This window comes from Vipera berus (genome assembly GCF_964194415.1).
Source record: "Vipera berus genome assembly, chromosome: 2".
NCBI classification, from domain to species: domain Eukaryota; kingdom Metazoa; phylum Chordata; class Lepidosauria; order Squamata; family Viperidae; genus Vipera; species Vipera berus.
The window spans coordinates 284,537,142-284,559,055 of NC_138203.1; the positions used below are offsets into that span (position 1 = coordinate 284,537,142).

Consider the following 21,914-nt stretch of genomic DNA (forward strand, 5'->3'; position numbering starts at 1 on the left):
GCCTTGAGCTCAACACAACGTCGTGGCGTTTTGCAAATAAATTCCGAATGCAATTTTGTAAAAATTTGTAACGCTGAAAAAGATTTTTCGCTCGCTCAAACAGAGTATATAGCCCTGAATCACAACTCAACAAGTTCCTTTTTTATTTATTCATCGTACACCACCCATCTCCCCTAAATGACTCTGGGCCTTTTAGAATTAATTACCATTTTCTTCCTTGCCAATGAATTGATGCCAATGATGTAAAGACAGACCGAATATTTTATTAGGTTTATGAACAACTTTTCACAAGCTTACAACCTTTAAAGAATAATACTGTAAAAAAAAGTTACCTAATTTAAAACAATCAAATATAAAAATATAAATAATAGATAAGCTTCAACCTTCCTTAATCCTCGAATGATGCTGGTTGGGAAACCTAATCCCAATTTATCTGGGGGAACATCAGATTAGGGGGCACAAAGACCTGGATGAAGGCATAACCAAACACAGTGCTGATGTTTGTACGAATATCGGGGAGAGGGGTCAACTAGCTGACCTCTAAATCCCCCTGACTCTGACATTCTGTGGCATGTTTAACTAGTTCGATGAAAATTCCAGTACTCTCATTCATTTGCCTGCTAAATTTGGTGTGTGTGTGAGAGAGAGAGTGTTAAACCAATCCACGATTCAGTTCTGTGCACAGATTACAGAAGCTGAACGAACATATCTGAATGCAGCATGTTTGCCCCAACCTAGTTAATGCTTCAAGGGAGTGCTAAACTCTGATGACTCGTTTAATTCACGAGTCAAAACCTCATTCTACATAGAGTGGGGCCATTCCTCTCCCACCCTTATTATTCATTTTAAAAATTCAGTGTACTGTTGTTTTATGATTGGTTGGCTTAGTATAGGTCACCCGCAACTTACAACAGTTTGTTAGTGACTGTTCTGAAGTTACAATGGCACTGAAAAAAGTGACTTAGGACTGTTTCAGTTCCAACCTTTGCAGCATCCCCACGATCAGGCGATCAAAAATCAGAGGGTTGGCAACCGGTTCACACTTATGACGGTTGCAAAGTGCCAAGGTGGCATGATCCCCTTTAGCGACCTTACGACAAGCAAAGTCAAGGGGGAGGCCAGATTCACTTAGCCACTGGGTTACTAAGTGAATCAACTGCAGCGGTTCACTTAACAGCAAAAGCAAGAAAGGTCGTAAAATGGGGCAAAGCTCGCTAAACAAACGTCTCACTAACGGAGATTTTCAGCTCAGTTGTGGTGGTAAGTCCAGGATTACCTGCATTGGAAGACAATGTGATATAACTGTTCAAGGCCCAAACTAGAAACTGGGAAGCTCCGAATTCTAGTTCCACATTTGGCACAAAGCCAGCTAGGTGACTGACTCAGTCCTTCTCTTTCAGGCTGTTGAAAGAAAAATCTTCATCGTGATTCGGTCCAAGCTGGGAATAAACATGGCGACTGCTTTAGGAAGAAGATTGTAGTTTATTGAAGAGGAGAGCCAGACAGGAAGATGGCTCTGGCGGAAAAGAGCAAAAAAAGGAGTGAGCACATGTAGGGAGTGGGTTTTTATACCCTCTGGAGCCTTTTGTTTGGAGTTGTTCGTTTGGCATGAACTTTGACCTGAGTCTGAGTGTGCCTTTCTGGTGTTCTGATAGTGATGGGTTAATCCTATTGTTTCCCAAATGTCGTATCCTGCTTCCCTGGGACCGTGGCTGATGACTCTTAGAGTTTGGGTGGGGTATGTACATTTTAGGTGTCTTTGTCTTCTTAATCTTATAGCTTCAATCTTCCTGGATTTACATCTGCATTTCTACAGAGCTGGTTTCTGCTTGGGGGAAGGCGACTTGGGTCTATTAAGAAAACCAGGCATGCTTTTCTGCCTCTTTAAGATCCTTTGAGGAAATATATTTTTCTGCCCTTTCAATATTTCCTTCTCTGGCGGGCTGACTTCCCACAAGCCTAGGAAGGTGGTGACAGCAAACCACTTCTGAAATCCTGCCAAGAAAAATGGCAGTGACTTATACATGCAATCATCATGGGACAAAAAATAGTTTAGTAACCTAAACATCTATGGAGATTCTCAGTCATCCAAGCCATGGTTGTCCCAAAAAGTGCTTTTTCAGGAGGCAACTAGACTTTCTTGCTTTTCTTTGAAGATGTTTCACTTCTCCTCCAAGAAGCTTCTTCAGCTCTGACTGGATGGTGGGGAGTGGAAGGATTTATACTCCTTGCAGACAGCTGGTCATTTGCATCCTTTTAGAGAGTTGTTGAGGCCACTCAGTGGTTTATCTGTGTCGTCAGGGTCACCTGAGTAGTGCAAATGAATATGGAGTTTTCTTGGAACTGTTAAAAGGACTGTGTTGTAGACTGAAGACAGATAATGTTGTATCCCTCCCCCTCTGTTGGAAAGAGAGGACCGCTGGCTTGAAAGAGGGATCAAAGAGGCCATCTAGGTCAAAACTGAACAGCCCTCTCTCAACAGAGGGGGAGGGATACGATGTCATCTATCTCCAGCCTTTCAATACTTCCAAGAAGTCTCAACACCCATTTGCACTACCCGGGTGACCCTGAAGACACAGATAAACCGCCAGGTGGCCTCAATGACTTTCTAAAGGAAGGCAAATGACCAGCTGTCTGCAACAAATATAAATCTTTCCATTCCCCACCATCCAGTCAGAGCTAAAGCAGCTTCTTTGATGACAAGCGAAATGTCTTCAAAGAAAAACAAGAAAGTCCAGTTGCCTCATGAAAAAGCATCTTTGGGCTCAAGGGGATATATAACAGAATAAGAAAATGGCAGAATGGTGTTGAACCAAGAGCTTCTACAGATATCATTACTGAGAGCCAGGTGGGGTAATGTCCAATTTCCCAAGTAGATCAGACAGGAGACATTACCAAAATGCTACATTAACAGAATCTTGCAAGTCTGAAGGCACAAATTTCTTGCAGTCTCCTTCACAGCCTAAGAAACTATTTTTCCCTGAGCTTCTCAGTCTGTCCATAATGCAGCTGTGGGCTAAGGCCTCTCTTATCTGACCCTTCCCAAGGAGGCATTTCCTCTTCCCTTCCACTCATGGTTTTTCACAAGTAACATTACAGAGAATGTTAATGGACTAGGAGAGAGAAGACCCGAATTCCAATCTTGCTTCAGCCATGGAACCCACTTCCTTGTTTTCCCCTTTGCAAATCCTGAAGAAGAGTACAACACGCTGCATTCAAGCTGACAAGGGGTCCCGATAAGGCAATCTCATTGTTAATGGGATGGGGGAGAATGCTACAACATAATCACCGTGCACCACCCAGTTGCTTTCAATGAGATGGATGGCTGCATAAACGTGATGAATGAATGAACAGAACGTTTTGTTGCAGACCTGAGGATTTTAATTTTTTTCCCTCTGATGAAAGAGACGTGATCCTACAGCCTTGCGTGAACGACTTACCACTGGAGAATTTTCAAAATCCTATATGCTGGCTGTAACAAAGATGAGAAAAATCAAGACTCAGGGTGAACAGAATAGAATAATAACTTCATTGTCACTTTAAATATACACTAATCAGCATACATTAAAATGAGATTTCATTGCATATAGCTCTCAATGTACACTGCATAAACATGACCATAAATAAATAAATAAATAAATAAATAAATAAATAAATAAATAAATAATGCATATCCCCCCCCCCCCGCACACAGATATGTGGCCCAGAGATACAACACAGTCTAGTTCAGATGTATACATATACATGATGAGAAAAATGAATCTTGCAAATTTACCAGATGGATGCCATAGGGAACAAAGCTGTTACAGAATCTGGCAGTCCTACTAGAAATACTTCTAAACCTCCTCCCAGAGGAGCAACAGAAACAGTCTGTAAAGTGGGCGTGTGGGACCTCTAACAATGCTTCGAGCTCTAAGCATTATAAGCAGTATCCTGAATAATGGGAAGCAAGCTTCCTATAACCTTCTCAGCTGTCCTCACCACTCTCTGTATGGACCTTCTATCTGAGGCACTGCTGCCACCAAACCAAACAGTGATGCAGTTTAAGATGCTCTCAATCCTGCTTCTGTAAAAAGTGGCCAGGACAGAAGAAGAAAGCTGTTCTCTCTTCATCCAACACAGGAAATGCATATGCTGGTTTGCACACTTCGCTAAGGATAAGGTGTGGAGAGACCAAGTTGGACTGTTAGTTATCTGCACCCTCAGATACTTAATACTGTTGACCACCTCCACATCTGCAGCCTTGATACAGAGTGGAGTACGGCTATGCTGGCTCTTTCTAAAATCTACAATGATCTCTTTTGTTTTATTAGCATTTAGAACCAGGTTACTTTTATTGCACCAGTCCACCAGAGCCTTCATCTCTTCCCTGTAAGTATCTTCATTGTCATCCCAGATAAGGCCCATCACTGGAGTGTCCCCTTTAGTCAGACAATATATCTAAGGGATCACACACAAGAAATGCAAAACTCAGATATCTCCCATGTGTACACTTTTTGTAAAAAAACAAACATAATTTCCTTTTGCTATCTGTCATCTCCCATCAACCATCATATACCCTAGAACAGGGGTCCCCAACCCACGTTCTGTGGACCAGCACCGGGCCATGGCATGCCAGCAACCGGTCCACACAAACAAGGAAAGCCCCATCTGTGGGATGCAAGCAGCACACAAAACCACGCCCCCTCCGGTCCACCGAAAAGCCTCTCTCCACGGAACCGGTGCCTGGTACCTAAAAGGTTGGGGACCTCTGACCTAGAACAGGGATTTCCAAATTTGGCAACTTTATGACTTATGGACTTCAAGTCTTCATGCTAGCTGGGGAATTCTGGGAGTTGAAGTCCAGAAGACTTAAAGTTGCCAAATTTGGAGAGCCCTGCTCTAGAATAGGGTTTGGCAAAATCTGTTCTGTATGAATGTGATGGACATTGTTAAAAAAAACCAAACAAGCCCAATGCAATCAAATACTGTCAGGCCTCGGTAGTAATTTTTCTAAAACATAGCAGGAAGGCAAAGATGATGGCCCCTATCGTTGCCTATGAAAATACCTTGGATCAGACATGTCAAACTCGCGACGTCACGTGATGTTGCACAATGTATCGGAGCTTTTTCTCCATTGCCGGCAATGGAGTGGGTGTGGTTTTGGGATGACACGTCCACGGGCCGGCAGTTTGACACCCCTGCCTTGGATGGTGTGTGTGTATGTGTGTGTGTGTATGTGTGTTCTCCTGCAAAAAACTGACCACGTTTATCGTTTTGCTTATGTTGGCCCCACCACAAGTAAGCCTGCTCCAGCATTACTTTCCTGTCTTTTCCTCAAACAAACTCTTATGCAAAGTTTCGGGGGGGGGGTTATTATGCACCCCTCAAGAATTAGTTTCATTTATTGCCACTTTTCTATCTCTAGAGTTTTGTCTCTGGATCAAGGTTGGGGGAAAAATTAGTAAAACATATTGTGCTTCGCCAATGGGGCCTGACCTTTGCTACAGCTTGTATATATTTCGCTCAATTTTTGGTTGTGTGTTTTATTGTGAACTGCCCCGAGAGATTTGACTGCTGGGCAGTTTAGAAAATTCTAATGAATAAATCAAATAAATGGATACATACAAACTTACTTCTACAGATAATCCTTGATTTAGGACACAATGGAGACCAAAACCTGTGTTGCTAAGCAAGACAGTTGTTCAATGGCCTTTGGCCGATTTTCTGACCTTTCTTGCCACAGTTGTTAAGTCAATCACTGCAGTTGTTAAGTTAGTAACATGGTTGCTAAATGAATCTGGCTTCCCCATTGACTTTGCTTGTCAGTAGGTCGCCAAAGGGGATCACGTGACCCCTGGGACAAGTCAACCACGATAAATACGAGACAGGAGCTAAGCATCCAACTTTTGATCACACGGCTGTGGGGATGCTGCGAAGGTTTTAGGTGTGAAAAATGGTCATAAGTCACTTTTTTCAGGACTGTTGTAAATTCAAAGGGTCACTAAATGAATGGTTGTAGGCTGAGGACTGCCTGAATGTAGCAAGATCCTATATGCTAAGCTTGTAAGCCGCCCTGAGTCTTCGGAGAAGGGCGGGATATAAATGGAATTAAAATAAATATATATATATATTTCTCATTGGCAGGGAAGGTGTAAATCTGCCACAGCTTCATTTGAGCTAATCGGGATCGTTTCCCCCTTCCATCCCAAAGGCAACTTGTACCAAAATTACATTTCAAGGTCACTCACCTGATGCCGTTCTGTATGCGTTTCTGCCACATTTTTCTGCAAAACAGAATCAAGAAGTCAGTGACGATGTTCCCACTTAAGAGAGCCTTCATTTTCCCCATCGGCCTTTGGTAGAAGTTCAGAGCTTTCATGCTTCCCCCAGCAGCATCTGTTCTGTTCCAGCTTATGATGGGCCCTGCAACCCCTTTTATAGTCAATAAGCTGGAAAAACCCAACCCAAATTTATTTACAGTTCAAACTAAAAAAACAACAGAATATTTCCTTCAATAAATGAATCAAAGTATCAAACAAGAGTCAACAAACAAGAGTTAAACAGAAGTGTCAAGAGCAGACCAAGATTCCCTTAGAATGTCTCCAAACGGTTGCCTTCCCATTTTATTATCAGTCCCAAGGCGTGGCTTCTCACTGCCTTCTCCTCCTCTCACTGAGTTGCCTCATTGATTTTCTCTGCTCTGCTCTGCTGGATCGCCTTCTGCTTCTAGCGTCTCTGAACAGATTCAGCTGTGACTCTTCTGAGTCCGACACCTCGTACTCACACAGCTGAGCCTCATGAGGAACATGACTGGAGGGGCCAGGCTGAGAGTCCTGCAGTGCATCATAGCCTCCCTCTTACACCAAAGGCTCTCCAAACCCCTCCTCCTCCTCCTCAGATTCATCAGACTCAGCTGCTGGGAGCACAGGCTGACACTGAATCAGAACAGCATCAGAAAGCTGTGGGCTGGACTGTGGACGTCAGAAAACCCACTTGGAAAAAGGGAATGGTCCCCAAATGCAGGGTGTGAGCATGTCCCCAGCTGACCTCGGCAGGATTGAAGAAGCTACACAGGATCAATGTTGATTAGTTCTTGGGCTTCCCAATTTCAGCTTACCTCTGAATTTCTTGGTGGTCTCCCATCCCAACACTACATAAGCCCAGCTCTGCTCTGTTTCTTGAAGCCTGCGAAGATGACTTAGATATGGAGCTCCCAGGTTGTGTACCAAAACTAACAAGTTCAGTATCAAGAATGAAAACCTGGCAGCTACATGCCTTATTGTTTTCATCTTGTCATTAGAGTAAGGGGATGGGGGTGGGAGAGACGAGGCTTTGAATGGGTTAGTTCGAGAAACGAAAACTCTCCAGTTCTGCAGACGTTTGTTGAGCAAAAAGATGCGTGGAAACTTTTGAAGGACATTCTAACCACTGTAAAGAAGATAGCAGACAGTTCTCCAAACAATGAGAAGGTGTTTACATGAACTACATGGACATCTGTGATGTTTGGCTGGGAATGTGATTGTTTATATGCTTTGGTTAGATGTCTTTGGATTTTAGAGTTATTTTTCCTTCGCCCATACCATGCCATGTATTCAATAAACCAACAAGATTTTCGGAAATGAAAGAAATCCTGGACTTTATTTGGTTATTAGGGCTGGAGATTGACATCCAGGCAACATGCTCAAAAACAAACCAACCTCAGCATTATGGCTCAGAGCCGTGGTGGTGAACCTATGGCACGTGTGCCAAAGGCGGCACACAGAGCCCTGTGGACACGTGCGCCATTGCCCCAGTCCTAGGCCTTCAGTCCCGTCCATAAGCAACCTGCATCAATACCTACGCAGGGTAAGGTTGCCGGGCCAGCCTCCCCAAGTGTTTTTTTAATGTTTTATTGATTTTCTAATTTTATATTTAAGTATTTAAAAAGCAACGTGGCGGCTGAGTTAATCGATAATTAAATATTTCCTCTCTTTTCCCCTTAGTATTTACTGTCTCATGTTTAAACTAATATGATTCTTATTATATCAATGAAATAAAAATAACATTCTTACATTTATCAGTAATTTTTAGCTTATACATATACAGTTATTTTAACAGTCTTTATAATCAGTCCTAATTATTTTTTCCCAATTTTGAGTTTCCCGTTAATATTTAAATTTAACATTTGATACTTATAATTTACAAGTTTTAAATAACCAAAATTCCCAATTCATCACAAAATCTAATGTTCAGAATACACGTCTTATCTATCTATCTATCTGTCTGTCTGTCTGTCTGTCTGTGTGTGTGTGTATGTATGTATATGTAAATTTTTTGGATTGCTAACAAAGAATTAAAGGGGAAAAAATTTACACAAATATGAGCTGTCACTGTTGTGACTACAGCCTGTTGATGGCCTTGGGTTAGGCTGAAAACAGGAAATAAGATATATATATAGCCACACCCATCCAATGGGCCACACGCACCAAGCACTTGGGCACTTGGTCTCTAAAAGGTTAGCCATCACTGGCTTAGAGCGACGTTTCTCAACCATGTCAATTTGAAAGATGTGTGGACAGGGTGCTGGCTGGGGAACTCTGGGAGTTGGTCCACTCGTAGTCTGGTTGACCTGGTTGAGAAACATTATCTTAGGATCTTACGTAGACAATGCCTCCAGGATCTTCAGTAGGTTTGGAGGCCATGTTCAGAGTGATGAGCCTGATCGGGAAGCTTGTGGGAAATACGGGTTTGGGGGTATGGCGGCTGGGAGCTCCTCCCACATGTTTTGTGAATGACACACCCTGTGTCCACCCAGGAGATACTTACTGATGTAGACAATCACTCCAGCAGCAATGAAGACTGTGGCCACCACAAGCCCCGTGACTCCGGCCACAAGCCCCATGTTGGGCACGAAGACTGTGTTAGAAAAAAGGGTAAAATGACTAGAGGTGACCTGGGATTTTTCTTCCCTAGTTTCCCGGTCTTAGCAAGAGGGCACCAAGACTGAGGTAACTAAGGCATGGTGCTCTACAATAGGGGTCCCCAACCTTTCTGGCTTTGTGGACCCACGGAGAGGGGGGAAAGAGCATAGAACTTAATTTTCCAAAGCACCTGAACGCAAGACAAGAAACAATGGTTGGAAACTGATCGAAGAGAGAAGCACCCTGGAACTAAGGAGAAACTTCCTAACCATGAGGACCATTAACCAGTGGCACAGCTTGCCTTCCGACATTGTGGGTGCTTCATCACTGGAGGTTTTTAAGAAGAGACTAGACAGCCACTTGTCTGAAATGGTATAGGACAGGGGTAGGCAACCTTGGCTCTTTTATGACTTGTGGACTTCCAGAATTCCTGAGCCAGCCATGTGAGGGAAAAGGGAGGTTTCCAAGCTGAGCCATGCTGGCTCAGGAATTCTGGGAGTTGAAGTCCACGAGTCATAAAAGAGCCAAGGTTGCCTACCCCTGGTATAGGATGTCCTGCTTGAGCACGGGGATAGACTAGCAGACCTCCATGGTCTCTTCCAGCTCTATTCTGATTCTGATTCAACTGGTGACACCCCCCTCTTCTCTCACCAGGCTCCTCCCAGGCCACAATCAGAGGTTCCGGAAACCCGGCATGATCCACGTAGCACCGATAGCGGTCCCTCTCCTTTGGGTCAACCTCAATGCTCAGCCAGGCATGGTAGGTCCCATCTGAGTTTGGAAGGACACCACCCCGGAAGGTGTCTTGCTCCCAGACTTCCCCATCCTTCCTCCAGGTGGCATCCATCTCCTTGGGATAAAAGCCGTAGACTCTGCAGACGAGCGTCTCCACGCCGTTGTACTGGGTGCGGCGAGTTACTTTCACCACTGGGGGCTCTGTAGACAACACAACACCGACATATTTTAAGACTGCACAGGTATAGTACGGAGACATTGTACCAGCAATCTGGTGCTCTCCTGCGATGTCACCAACCTTTGGCTCCCTCACCTATCCTCAGCAGAGATTCCTTTCCATATATCATGCATTTCTGAAGCAGCTCAATACATTCCTGCTCCAAAAAGTTATTCCTGCTCTGGGCGATGAACGGTTCAGCTTCCCACCTTCTCTTCGTCACCTGAGCACGGATGTCGACTGCGGTCCAGGTGAGGGTCTTCTGATCCAGGCTGATGAAGTCTTCCCCATCGTAGCCATACTGGTAAACCCCGCTCTTGTGGCCATCTTTGCTCAGATCACAGCCGATCACACGCTGCCAGCTGTGAATTCCTGCATCCAGTTTTGGTCACCACATTACAAAAAAAGATGTTAAGACTTTGGAAAAAGTACAAAGAAAAGCAACTAAGATGATTCAAGGTGCTGGTGATGACCTATAAAGCCCTAAATGGCATGGGCCCAGATTATCTGAGGGAGCACCTGCTGGCAGCGTCAATTTCCCATCGTCCTGTGCGCTCCCACAGGGAGGGCCTCCTCAGGGTACCGCTGGTCAAGGATTGCCAGCGGGCGATCCCCAGGGGGAGGGTGTTCTCAGTGGGAGCGCCTGCCCTATGGAATCAACTACCAACGGAACTCCGGACTGCCTCTGACCTTCGTTCGTTTCGCCGGGCCCTAAAAACCTGGCTCTTTGAGCTATCTGGCCTGGACTGAGGGGTTTTAATGATTTTAAGTTGTGATTTTAATTTTTGGGGGCTATACTTAATTTAATTTTATTTTAATTTTATACTGTATTGTTTTTAAATTTTGCCCTGTAAACTGCCCTGAGTCCTTCGGGAATAGGGTGGTATCTATATGTATATGTACATGTTTATGAATATGTACATGTATATGTACATGTATATGTACCAGTATAGGTATAGGTATAGGTATATGAACCGGTATATGTACCGGTATATGTACATGTATATGTATATAGCATGTGTATATGTGTAGCAGGTATGCGTATGGGTAGATATATTCTTTCTTTTGAGAGCAGGCAACAGAATTTCATTTTTAATTTGGGTCAGTGTGCTCAGAGTAAAAAATGACAGGTTGGCTGGCTGAGGAATTCTGGGAGTTGAAGTCCACAAGTCATAAAAGGGCCAAGTTGAAAACCCATCTTATATCTTATGTCTTATATCTTATATTGTATATCAGGGCTCTTCAAACTTGACCCTTTTATGACTTGTGGACTTCAACTCCCAGAATTCCTCAGCCAGGCAAGCTGGGTGAGGAATTCTGGGAGTTGAAGTCCACAAGTCATAAAAGGGCCAAGTTTGAAGACCTGTCTTATATCTTGTATCTTACCTTATCTTACCTTACCTCTGCTGGAGTTATGGTGGTTGTGCAAGATGGCGAGGTCCGTTTTGAATCTCCTCTCAGTGGTGCTCACTCTCCGTGATGACAGATCCCAGAAATGGGAGTCCTCCATTTTATGAAGCCAGGCCATTTGAGGCAACATTCTTCTTGTGGGGGGGTCAAAACGTGCAGCCAGCTGGTCATCCACATATGCCACCACAATGTAGTGGGGCACATCCTGGTTGGAGCCCATGACCAGTGTGTAGAAAATGCGCAACGAATGGGAGGTGCCTGAAAATAGCAGCGGGGGAAAGGAAATTTGGGAGAGGGGTACCCAAAAGCGCACTTTTAACCCCCCCCTCTTTTTATTTGAAACCGGTCCCCCTTTTTAGAGAAAGCCTCAATTCAGCTGGTCCTCAACTTACAACAGTTCATTTAGTGACCAAAGTTACAACGGCCGTGAAAAAAGGGACTTATGACCATTTTTCACACTTACGACCGTCGCAGCTTCCCCACGGTCAGGTGATCAAAGTTCAGATGCTTGGCAACCGACTCATATTTGTGTCCTTTTTGCGACTTTCTGACGAGCAAAGTGAATGGGGAAGCCAGATTCGCTTATCAGCGGTGTTACTAATTGAAGAACGACGGTGATTGGCTTAACAAAGGCAGCGACAAAAGTCGTAGAATGGGGCAAAACTCATTAATGATTTGGATGAGGGGATAGATGGGGAACTCATCAAATTTGCAGACGACACCAAGCTGGCAGGAATAGCCAATACTCCAGAAGATAGGCTTAAGATACAGGAGGATCTGGACAGACTCGAACACTGGGCACTATCTAACAAAATGAAATTCAATGGTGAAAAAAGTAAGGTTCTGCATTTAGGCAGGAAAAATCAAATGCAGAGGTATAGTATAGGTGGTACCTTGCTCAATAGTAGTAACTGTGAGAGGGATCTCGGAGTCTTAGTAGACAATCACTTCAATATGAGCCAGCAGTGTGCTGCAGCTGCCAAAAAAGCCAACACAGTGCTAGGCTGCATTAACAGAGGGATAGAATCAAGATCAAGTGAAGTACTAATACCACTTTACAATGCCTTGGTAAGGCCACACCTGGAATACTGCATCCAGTTTTGGTCACCACGATGTAAAAAAGATGTCGAGACTCTAGAAAGGGTACAGAGAAGAGCAACCAAGATGATTAGGGGGCTGGAGGCTAAAACATATAGGGAACAGTTGCTGGAATTGGGTATGTGTAGTTTAATGAAGAGAAGGGTGAGGGGTGACATGATAGCAGTGTTCCAATATCTCAGGGGCTACCACAAAGAAGAGGGAGCCAAGCTATTCTCCAAAGCACCTGAAAGCAGGACAAGAAGCAACGGATGGAAACTAGTCAAGGAGAGAAGCAACCTAGAACTAAGGAGAAACTTCCTGACAGTTAGAACAATTAACCAGTGGAACAACCTGCCTCCAGAAGTGGTGAATGCTCCAACACTGGAGGCTTTTAAGAAGAGACTGGACAGCCATTTGCCTGAAATGGTATAGGGTTTCCTGCCTGAGCAGGGGGTTGGACTAGATGACCTCCAAGGTCCCTTCCAACTTTATATTATTATTATTATTATTATTATTATTATTATTATTATTATTATTATTATTATTATTATTATTATTATTATTATTATTATTATTATTATTATTATTATTTCGACCCCAAACCACCCCAGTGATGCCCTCGACGTGATGTCCCGTTGCCTGGAGGCGGTCCGGGTCTGGATGGGGAGGAACAGGCTTCGACTCAACCCTGACAAGACTGAGTGGCTGTTCGTGCCGGCATCCCGGGAAATTCCAATTATTCCATCATTGGCCATGGGGGGTGAGCTATTACCCCCCGTAGATAGGGCCCGCAACTTGGGGGTCCTTCTAGACTCACAGCTCTCTTTGGAAGAGCATATTGGAGCTGTGACTAGGGGGGCCTTTGCCCAGGTTCGCCTGGTGCGCCAGTTGCGGCCCTATCTAGACCGGGATGCCTTGCGCACAGTCACTCATGCGCTCGTAACCTCTCGTCTAGACTACTGTAATGCTCTCTACATGGGGCTGCCCTTGAGGTCCACCCGGAGACTCCAACTGGTGCAGAATGCGGCCGCGCGAGTTGTCTTGGGAGTTTCCCGATACTCCCATGTTACACCTTTGCTCCGCGAGCTGCATTGGCTACCGGTTGCTCTCCGGGTGAGGTTCAAGGTGTTAGTTATGACTTACAAAGCCCTTCATGGCATGGGTCCGGATTACCTACGGCAACACCTGCGGCCGGCGTCAACTTCCCTCCGTCCAGTGCGCTCCCACAGAGAGGGCCTCCTCAGGGTGCCGCCAATCAAAGAATGCTGATTGGTGACCCCCAGGGGGAGAGCGTTCTCTGTGGGTGCGCCAGACCTTTGGAACCGCCTACCGGTTGAGCTCCGGATGGCCCCCGACCTTCGCTCCTTCCGGCGCGATCTCAAAACATTCTTTTTCGAACAAGCTGGCCTGGTCTGACGGGATGGGGTTGGGTTTTTAAAACTAGTTTTAACTTTAATATGTATTGATTTTATGGGCATGATGTTTAATGGTTTTTTAATTTTTGTATTCGATTTTTATTGTGTATTGCCCTGTTCACCGCCCTGAGTCCTTCGGGAGAAGGGCGGTATAGAAATCAAATTATTAAATTAAATTAAATTAAATTAAATTAAATTATTATTATTTAATAAATGTCTCACTTAACAATACCAATTTTGGGCTCACTTGTACTCTAAAACAGGGGTCTCCATACTTGTTAAGTTTAAGACATCATCATCATCATCAAGTTGGAAGGAACCTTGGAGGTCATTTAGTCCAACCCCCTGCTCAGGCAGGAAACCCTATACCATTTCGGACATATGGCTGTGGACTTCAACTCCCAGAATTCTCCACCCAGCATAGCTGGCTAAGGAATTCTGGGGCTTGAAGTCCAGAAGTCTTAAAGTTGCCAGGGTTGGATATTCCCTGCTCTTAAAATCTAGGGTAGGTATATCAGGAAAGACATCATGCGGTGATAGTCCAAAAAGGGGGATCGACTAGGTGCCCTCTAGTACCCCTTCAATTTTACCTCAGGAGGTATAAAACCACGCCAAACGCCTTTACAAAGAGTTTAACAAAAGTGTACTTATTTCAGACAGACCAGATGGGATTGAATCTAGACAACCCACCCGGCGAAGCCTCTGGAACTCACTGCCACAGGAAAACCAGACTGCCCGGGTCAGATCTCCATACCCCCGCCCCCCCCTCTGGCCACCGGCAACTCACCTGGGCATCCTCCCCACAGAAACAGGATGGCAGGATTAACACCTTTATTTCAGATGGACAGGGTGGGCTCTAACCTGGCTTCCCCAAACGGGCGAAGCCTCTGGAACTCGCGGCCACGGGGAAAACAGGGCCGCCCCGCCTGGTTTTAGCCCCGCCTCCTTCGGCCACTCACCTGCGCATCCTCCCCGCAGCAACAGGACGGCCGCCGCGGACAGGAGCCCCAAGCGGGTCACCGGGAGCCCCATCGGGATCCAGCCCCGGTCAGCTGGCGACGAAGGATCGGGACGAGGCTGGGGCCGAAGGAGAAAGTTTGTAAAAGGCGCAAAGTGAAAGTGGCGTGGGGGGGGAGGGGAGGGGAGGTCAGTTCTCCCCTTCGGGGAGAAGGAAGGGTCAGGAAAGGGAAGGAGCCGGAGTGGAAGGAAGCCCAGCCTCGGAATAGAACAGAATCACAGAGATGGAAGGGACCCTATAGGTCAGCGTTTCCCAACCTTAGGAACTTGAAGATGCGTGGACTTCAACTCCCAGAATTCCCCAGCCAGCTGGCTGGGGAATTCTGGGAGTTGAAGTCCACGCATCTTCAAGTTCCTAAGGTTGGGAAACGCTGCTATAGGTCATCTAGTCCAACCCCCCCCCACCCCCGCCCAAGCAGGAGGAATCGGCCCCTTAGCTGGTGGGAGAGGCATCGTGGGAACTGCTCTTGTTGGCTGAGGAGCGGGTCAGTTCAGTGGCCCCGGTTCTCCAAGAGGGAGACCCGCCTGCCCCCGTCACGGGTGGGTGATCTGATTCCGACCTAGTTTCCTGCGTGGGGGGGTGGGGGGGACTACAATCCCCATTCCCCCTGTGGCCTGGGGGTGATGGGCGTTGTCTCGAACACCCGATGACCTGGATAAATAAAAGCGGTCTGCAGTTCTTTAAAACGAATATAAAGAGGAAAAGAGAGGAAGTATTAAACATTTTAAAAAAGGAAATTTTGGTTACTAAATTTAAGATATTTGGAAATTATTAGAAAATAAGAATATTATATTAATGTTTTCTTTCTCACCTGCCAAACTTTTACCCTCGGGGCCAGAAGCGGAAACGTCTCCAGGCCAGACTCAAAACGAAACCAAACTTTTGGCGTCTGGCGGCTCGAACCGTGGCTGAGCCTCAGCGTTTAAGTGCCAGCCCTTCCAAACGTAACTCGGGGAGGGGAAGGCGGGGGTCTTCGGCGAGTTTTGCCATTGGGGGGGCAGGTTGAAGAGAAAGGAGGGAAGGGGGAAAAGGGGGGGGGAGGGAAGCAGCGCTATCCCGCCCTGGCTCTTCCCTCATTTCCGTCCCCCCCAAAAAAAAACCCCTCCTCCTTCCCCGCAGCTCCACCCCTCCTGCTTCACTGAGCCTTTGGCATTTCCCTGGGGAAACCAATTCCCGTTTCTTTTCTCAGCCAGGAGTGAAAGTGAAAGTAAGGCGTCCAGACTCAAAAGGGGCTTTTTCGCGAGGCAACTGGACTTTTCTTGTTTTTATCTTTGGAGACTTTTCGTTGCCGAAGAGCAACTAAAATGATCCAAGGCCCGGAGACTAAAAGAGATGAAGAACGGCTGCCAGGAATTGGGTTTGGCTAGTCCAGGGGTAGGCAACCTCGCCTCTTTTATGACTCGTGGACTTCAACTCCCAGAATTCCTGAGCCGGCCATGCTGAGAGGGGGAAAAGGAGAGGTTTCCAAGCTGAGCCATGCTGGCTCAGGAATTCTGGGAGTTGAAGTCCACGAGTAATAAAAGAGCCGAGGTTGCCTAGCCCTGGGCTAGGTCTGTATTCCTTTGAATGCTGAGATCTTAGGAAGCAGGCTAACAGGACTCAGGGTGAGCTTGTAAACAACTCTGAGCTCTTTCTGATGGCGAAGACGTGGACAACTGCAAGCTACACACCAGATCCTTCAGAAGTTACAGTGGACAGACCTGAACACTGGGCACTATCTAACAAAATGAAATTCAATGGTGAAAAAAGTAAGGTTCTACATTTAGGCAGGAAAAATCAAATGCACAGCTATAGTATAGGTCAGGGGTCTTCAAACTTGGCCCTTTTATGACTTGTGGACTACAACTCCCAGAATTCTTCAGCCAGAGTGACTGGCTGAGGAATTCTGGGAGTTGAAGTCCACAAGTCACAAAAGGGACAGGTTTGAAGACCCCTGGTATAGGTGGTACCTTGCTTGATAGTAGTAACTGTGAGAGGGATCTCGGAGTCCTAGTGGACAATCACTTAAATATGAGCCAGCAGTGTGCTGCAGCTGCCAAAAAAGCCAACACAGTACTAGGCTGCAATAACAGGGATAGAATCAAGATCATGTGAAGTACTAATACCACTTTACAATGCTTTGGTAAGGCCACACCTGGAATACTGCATCCAGTTTTGGTCACCACAATGTAAAAAAGATGTCAAGACTCTAGAAAGGGTACAGAGAAGGTCAACAAAGATGATTGGGGGACTGGAGGCTAAAACATATAGGGAACGGTTGCTGGAACTGGGTATGTGTAGTTTAATGAAGAGAAGGGTGAGGGGTGACATGATAGCAGTGTTCCAATATCTCAGGGGCTGCCCCAAAGAAGAGGGAGTCAAACTATTCTCCAAAGCACCTGAAAGCAGGACAAGAAGCAATGGATGGAAACTAGTCAAGGAGAGAAGCAACCTGGAACTAAGGAGAAACTTCCTGACAGTTAGAACAATTAACCAGTGGAACAACCTGCCTCCAGAAGCGGTGAATGCTCCAACACTGAAAGTTTTTAAGAAGAGACTGGCCAGCCATTTGTCTGAAATGGTATAGGGTTTCCTGCCTTAGCAGTGGGTTGGACTAGATGACCTCCAAGGTCCCTTCCAACTACTACTACTACTACTACTACTACTACTACTACTACTTATTATTATTATTATTATTATTATTATTATTATTATTATTATTATTATTATTATTATTATTATTATTATTATTATTATTATTCACAGGTGATGATCTCCTCCACTAGGCTTTTTTTTTTGAAAATTTTATTGATTTTCTAATGTTACATTTGTATCTTTGAAAAGCAACGTGGCGGCTGAGTTACAATAATTCAATTACATACAAATATTATTAGTACAAATCACAAGCTATTACAGTAAATGTTTCCTCTCTTTTCCCCTTACTATGTACTGTCTGGTATTTAAATTAATACACTTCTTATTCTATCAATCAAATGAAAAATAACTTTTACATTTATCAATAGTTTTTGGTTTATGTATATATCTTAATTGTTTTTAACATTCAGTCTTTTAGACAATAACCTAGTGAATTTTTCCCAATTTTAATTTTCCATTGATATTTAAATTTAACGTTTAATAGTTGTCATTTCCAAGTTTTAAATGAGCCCAATTTCCTTTATCACAATTTCTCACAAAATCTGGTGTTCAGGGCACGGGTCTTATCTATTTAAGTTACCATCTTCATCAACAAATTAATAATGTAATATAATATTCTTATTTTCTAATAATTTCCAAATATCTTAAATTTAGTAACCAAAATTTCTTTTTTTAAATGTTTAATACTTCCTCTCTTTTCCTCTTTATATCATTTATCTCATATTTAAGCTAATAATTTTCATTCTTACTGCTAAGTGAAGATATATTTATTACATTCATCAATACATTTTTTAGCTTATATATATCTTAATCACCTTTACGTAACTTTTATGAGCAAATCAATATTCAAATTTAACTCTTAATATTTATACTTCTAAATTTTAAATGATCAAGGTTTTCTTTATCTCCATTCATAACAATATCTTATATTGAAAGTATATCCTATTTTAATTCTCATAAGTAGGTCGAAACCCCAATTCTTCTCCAGTATTATTCTAGCTTTCTTTCTTTGCCAAATCATCTTCCATGTGCGTGCTTTTGAGTCGTCAAGACACCAACAACTTCAAGCTACACACCAGATCCTTCAAAAGCTACAGTGATTCACAGGTGAAGATGTCCTTTGCTCGGCTTTGACCTGCCAAGCGGACCTCATGAGATAGGAAAGTGACAGAGAAAAGTATATATGAACTTAAATAAGCAAACAGTGGTTGTAGGAACTGGACTCGTAAACTGCTAGGGTCAGTTGGTCAGCCTTTCACCTAAGCATATAGACTGCTTTAATTGCAGTTGATTCTAAACTGCATACACTTCAGTTCTGTGGAAAAAGATTAAAACAATAAATAACATAAATAATACAGTCATAATAATAATAACAACACAAATAACAACAAGAACAATAAAGCTACACTTCCATCCTGAAAAGAGTTCTAGGAATGGAATAGAATAGAATAGAATAGAATAGAATAGAATAGAATAGAATAGAATAGAATAGAATAGAATAGAATAGAATAGAATAGAATAGAATAGAATAGAATAGAATAGAATGACTAGAGGGAACATGATAGCAGTATTCCAGTATTTGGGGGGGTGCCGCAGGGAGGAAGGGGGTCAACTTATTTTCCAAAGCACCAGAGGGCAAGACAAGAAACAATGGTTGGAAACTGACCAAAGAGAGAAGCAACCTGAAATCAAGGAGAACATTCCTAACAGTGAGGACAATTAACTAGTGGAACAGCTTGCCTCCAGACATTGTGGGTGCTTCATCACTGGAGGTCTTTAAGAAAAGACTGGACAGTCACTTGTCTGAAATGGTATAGGGTCTCTTGCTTCAGCAGGGGGCTGGACTAGAAGACCTCCCAGGTTCTGTTCTGTTCTATGTATGTTATGCTATTCTTTCCCTTGCATCCTCCCTGCAGCAATAGGACCGCCACCAGAGACAGGAGCCCCAAGCAGGCCACTGGGAGCCCCATCCGGATCCAATTCCGATCAGCTGGCGACGAAGGATCGGTACAAGGCTGCGGCCGAAGGAGAAAGTTTACAAAAGGTGCCGGAGGAACCGAACGCTGGAAAGTGAAATGGGGGGTGGGGAGGTCGGTTCTCCCCTTTGGGGAGAAGGAAGGGAAGCCCCTGGAGAGCCAGGAAAAGGAAGGAGCTGGAGCAGAAGGAGGCTTCGGGGCAAAAATCTGCCCAGCCCGGAATGCGCAGAGGAATATAGAATACTGTAGAATAACAAGAGTTGGAAGGGACGTCATAGGTCATCTAGTCCAACCCCGCCCAAGCAGGAGGAAGCGGCCCCTTAGCTGGTGGGCGAGGCATCATGGGAACTGCTCTTGTTGGCTGAGGAGCGGGTCAGTTCAGTGGCCCCGGTTCCCCAAGAGGGAGACCCGCCTGCCCCCGTCACGGGTGGGTGATCTGATTCCAACTTAGCTTCCTGCGCGGGACTACAATCCCCCTTTTCCCCTGTGGCCTGGGGATAACAGGCGTTGTCTCGAACACCCGCGGATGGCGCACCCGGTGGCCTGGATAAAGTAAGAGTGGTCTGGAGTTCTTTAAATCGACTTTTAAAATAAATAAATAAATAAATAAATAAATAAATAAATAAATAAATAAATAAATAAATAAAATCTTCCCTTTCTCACCTGCCAAACCTTCCCGCTTCTTGTCTTCACCTTTGCTGGCCTCTGACGCTGCTGCTTCGCAAGTTACCCTCGGGGCCAAAAACGGAAATGTATCCAGGCATGACACAAAACGAAACCACACTTGGGGCCTTGTGGCTTGAACCGTTAGTGATCCTCAACGTTAAATGCCTGTGCTCCCATAGGCTCAGGCGTCCTTTGATATGTCTTGAAATTGGAGAGAGGGAGGGAGGGAGGGAGGGAGGGAAAGAAAGAAAGAAAGAAAGAAAGAAAGAAAGAAAGGGGAGGGAGGAAAAGAAAAAGGGAGGGAGGCAAGGAAAGAAAGGAAGGAAAGAGGAAGGAAGGCTCACCGGCATGCTCACCGGCACCCAATGATACATAAGTGGGTTTTGGGTTGCAGTTTGGGGACTCGGTCTCTAAAAGGTTCGCCATCACTGCCCTAGGCTATTTTCACCTGGAGATGATAATAATAATAATAATAATAATAATAATAATAATAATAATAATAATAATAATAATAATAATAATAATAATAATAATAATAATAATAATAATAATAATAATTTTATTTGTATACCGCCCTTCTCCCGAAGGACTCAGGGCGGTGAACAGGGCAAACATTAAAGTACAGGAATACAAAAACTAAAAAAGAATTAAACAAGATGCCCAAGTTAAAACAGTAGATTAAAATACATTTAAAATAGCAATAAAACCTAAACCCATCCCCCATCAGGCCAGGCCAGCTTGTTTGAACAAATAAGTCTTCAGATCGCGTTGGAAGGAGCGAAGGTCGGGCGCCATCCGGAGCTCAACCGGCAAATGATTCCATAAATCCGGGGCGCCCACAGAGAAGGACCTCCCCCTGGGGGCCACCAGACATTCTCTGACCGGTGGCACCCTGAGGAGGCCCTCTCTGTGGGAGCGCACAGGGCGGAGGGAAGTTGACGCCAGCAGCAGGTGATCCCTAAGATATCAGAACCTAGCCTAATTCCATCAGGAACAAAGGTGAATTACACATGCCCTAGAATCACATTGCAGGATCCAATCTGGGCCAGTCACCGGGACCAGAGATTTGTGTCTTCCATGCTCTCGGACTTGTGCTGGAGTCCATCCTCAGAGAACTTCCCTCTGTGCTTTGGGCTGTTCTCTGTGTGGTATTTATATGGTCTAATTCAGGGGCCCCCAACCTCCCCCCCACACACACACTCTGTCTGTGGACCGGCACTGGGCCATGGCGTGCCAGAAACCGGATGAAGCCCCATCGATGGGATGCAGGCAGCATGTGAAACCACACCCCCTCCAGTCAGTGGTGGGATTCAAAGGTGTGAACAACCAGTTCTCTGTGTGGATGCCACTTCTGGAAGTCCATTCAGGGCCCGGGCAACAGAAAATTAGCTACCGGTTCTGCCAAACTGGTGCGAACTGGCTGAATCCCACCACTGCCTCCAGTCCAAAATCTCTCTCCATGGAACCGGTTCCTGGTGCCCCAATGGTTGGGGGCATTAGTCTAATTCCATCAGATCCAAATTGATGTTTTGTAACCCCCCCCGGCCAACTGCTAATCATGATGTCATGACTGTGACTTGTGATTTCCTTCTGTCTTCCCCAGTGAACACCAATTAGTTCCATACTTGACTGATCTTTTTAGGATGTGTGTAACAGTAGCCAAGAGTAGCACTTCCTTAGGAATTTGTTTAGCTGATTGCTTGCTTCATCGGCCCAAGGATCTTCACCCTTCCCTCAAATAGTATTTCTAGAGGTGTTCTCAAATAGCTTTTCAATTTACATACCTGAACTTTTTTTTTTTAAAAAAATATTTTATTAAGTTTCAAAAAATTTTAAAAAAAAACAGTTAACATGAAAAAAATGTATCTGAAAGGGAAAAGT

General features: G+C 44.6%; 1 protein-coding gene across 1 annotated transcript in view; it reads right to left on the reverse strand.

Moving 5' to 3' along the window:
- Window positions 1-238: 238 nt before the first annotated feature.
- LOC308663043 (uncharacterized protein) overlaps window positions 239-21,914 on the reverse strand; it is a 35,376-nt gene continuing 13,700 nt past the window's right edge. Inside the window, exons 5-14 of the mRNA XM_081319185.1 lie at window positions 15,569-15,681; window positions 14,699-14,816; window positions 11,236-11,502; window positions 9,916-10,206; window positions 9,534-9,818; window positions 8,788-8,877; window positions 8,448-8,590; window positions 6,231-6,266; window positions 3,441-3,472; window positions 239-1,995 (exon numbers count right to left, since the gene is read on the reverse strand). Of these exons, the coding sequence (XP_081175311.1) occupies window positions 8,517-8,590; window positions 8,788-8,877; window positions 9,534-9,818; window positions 9,916-10,206; window positions 11,236-11,502; window positions 14,699-14,816; window positions 15,569-15,681 (1,238 nt within the window). The 3' untranslated portion in view covers window positions 239-1,995; window positions 3,441-3,472; window positions 6,231-6,266; window positions 8,448-8,516. The remainder of the gene's footprint in view (window positions 1,996-3,440; window positions 3,473-6,230; window positions 6,267-8,447; window positions 8,591-8,787; window positions 8,878-9,533; window positions 9,819-9,915; window positions 10,207-11,235; window positions 11,503-14,698; window positions 14,817-15,568; window positions 15,682-21,914) is intronic.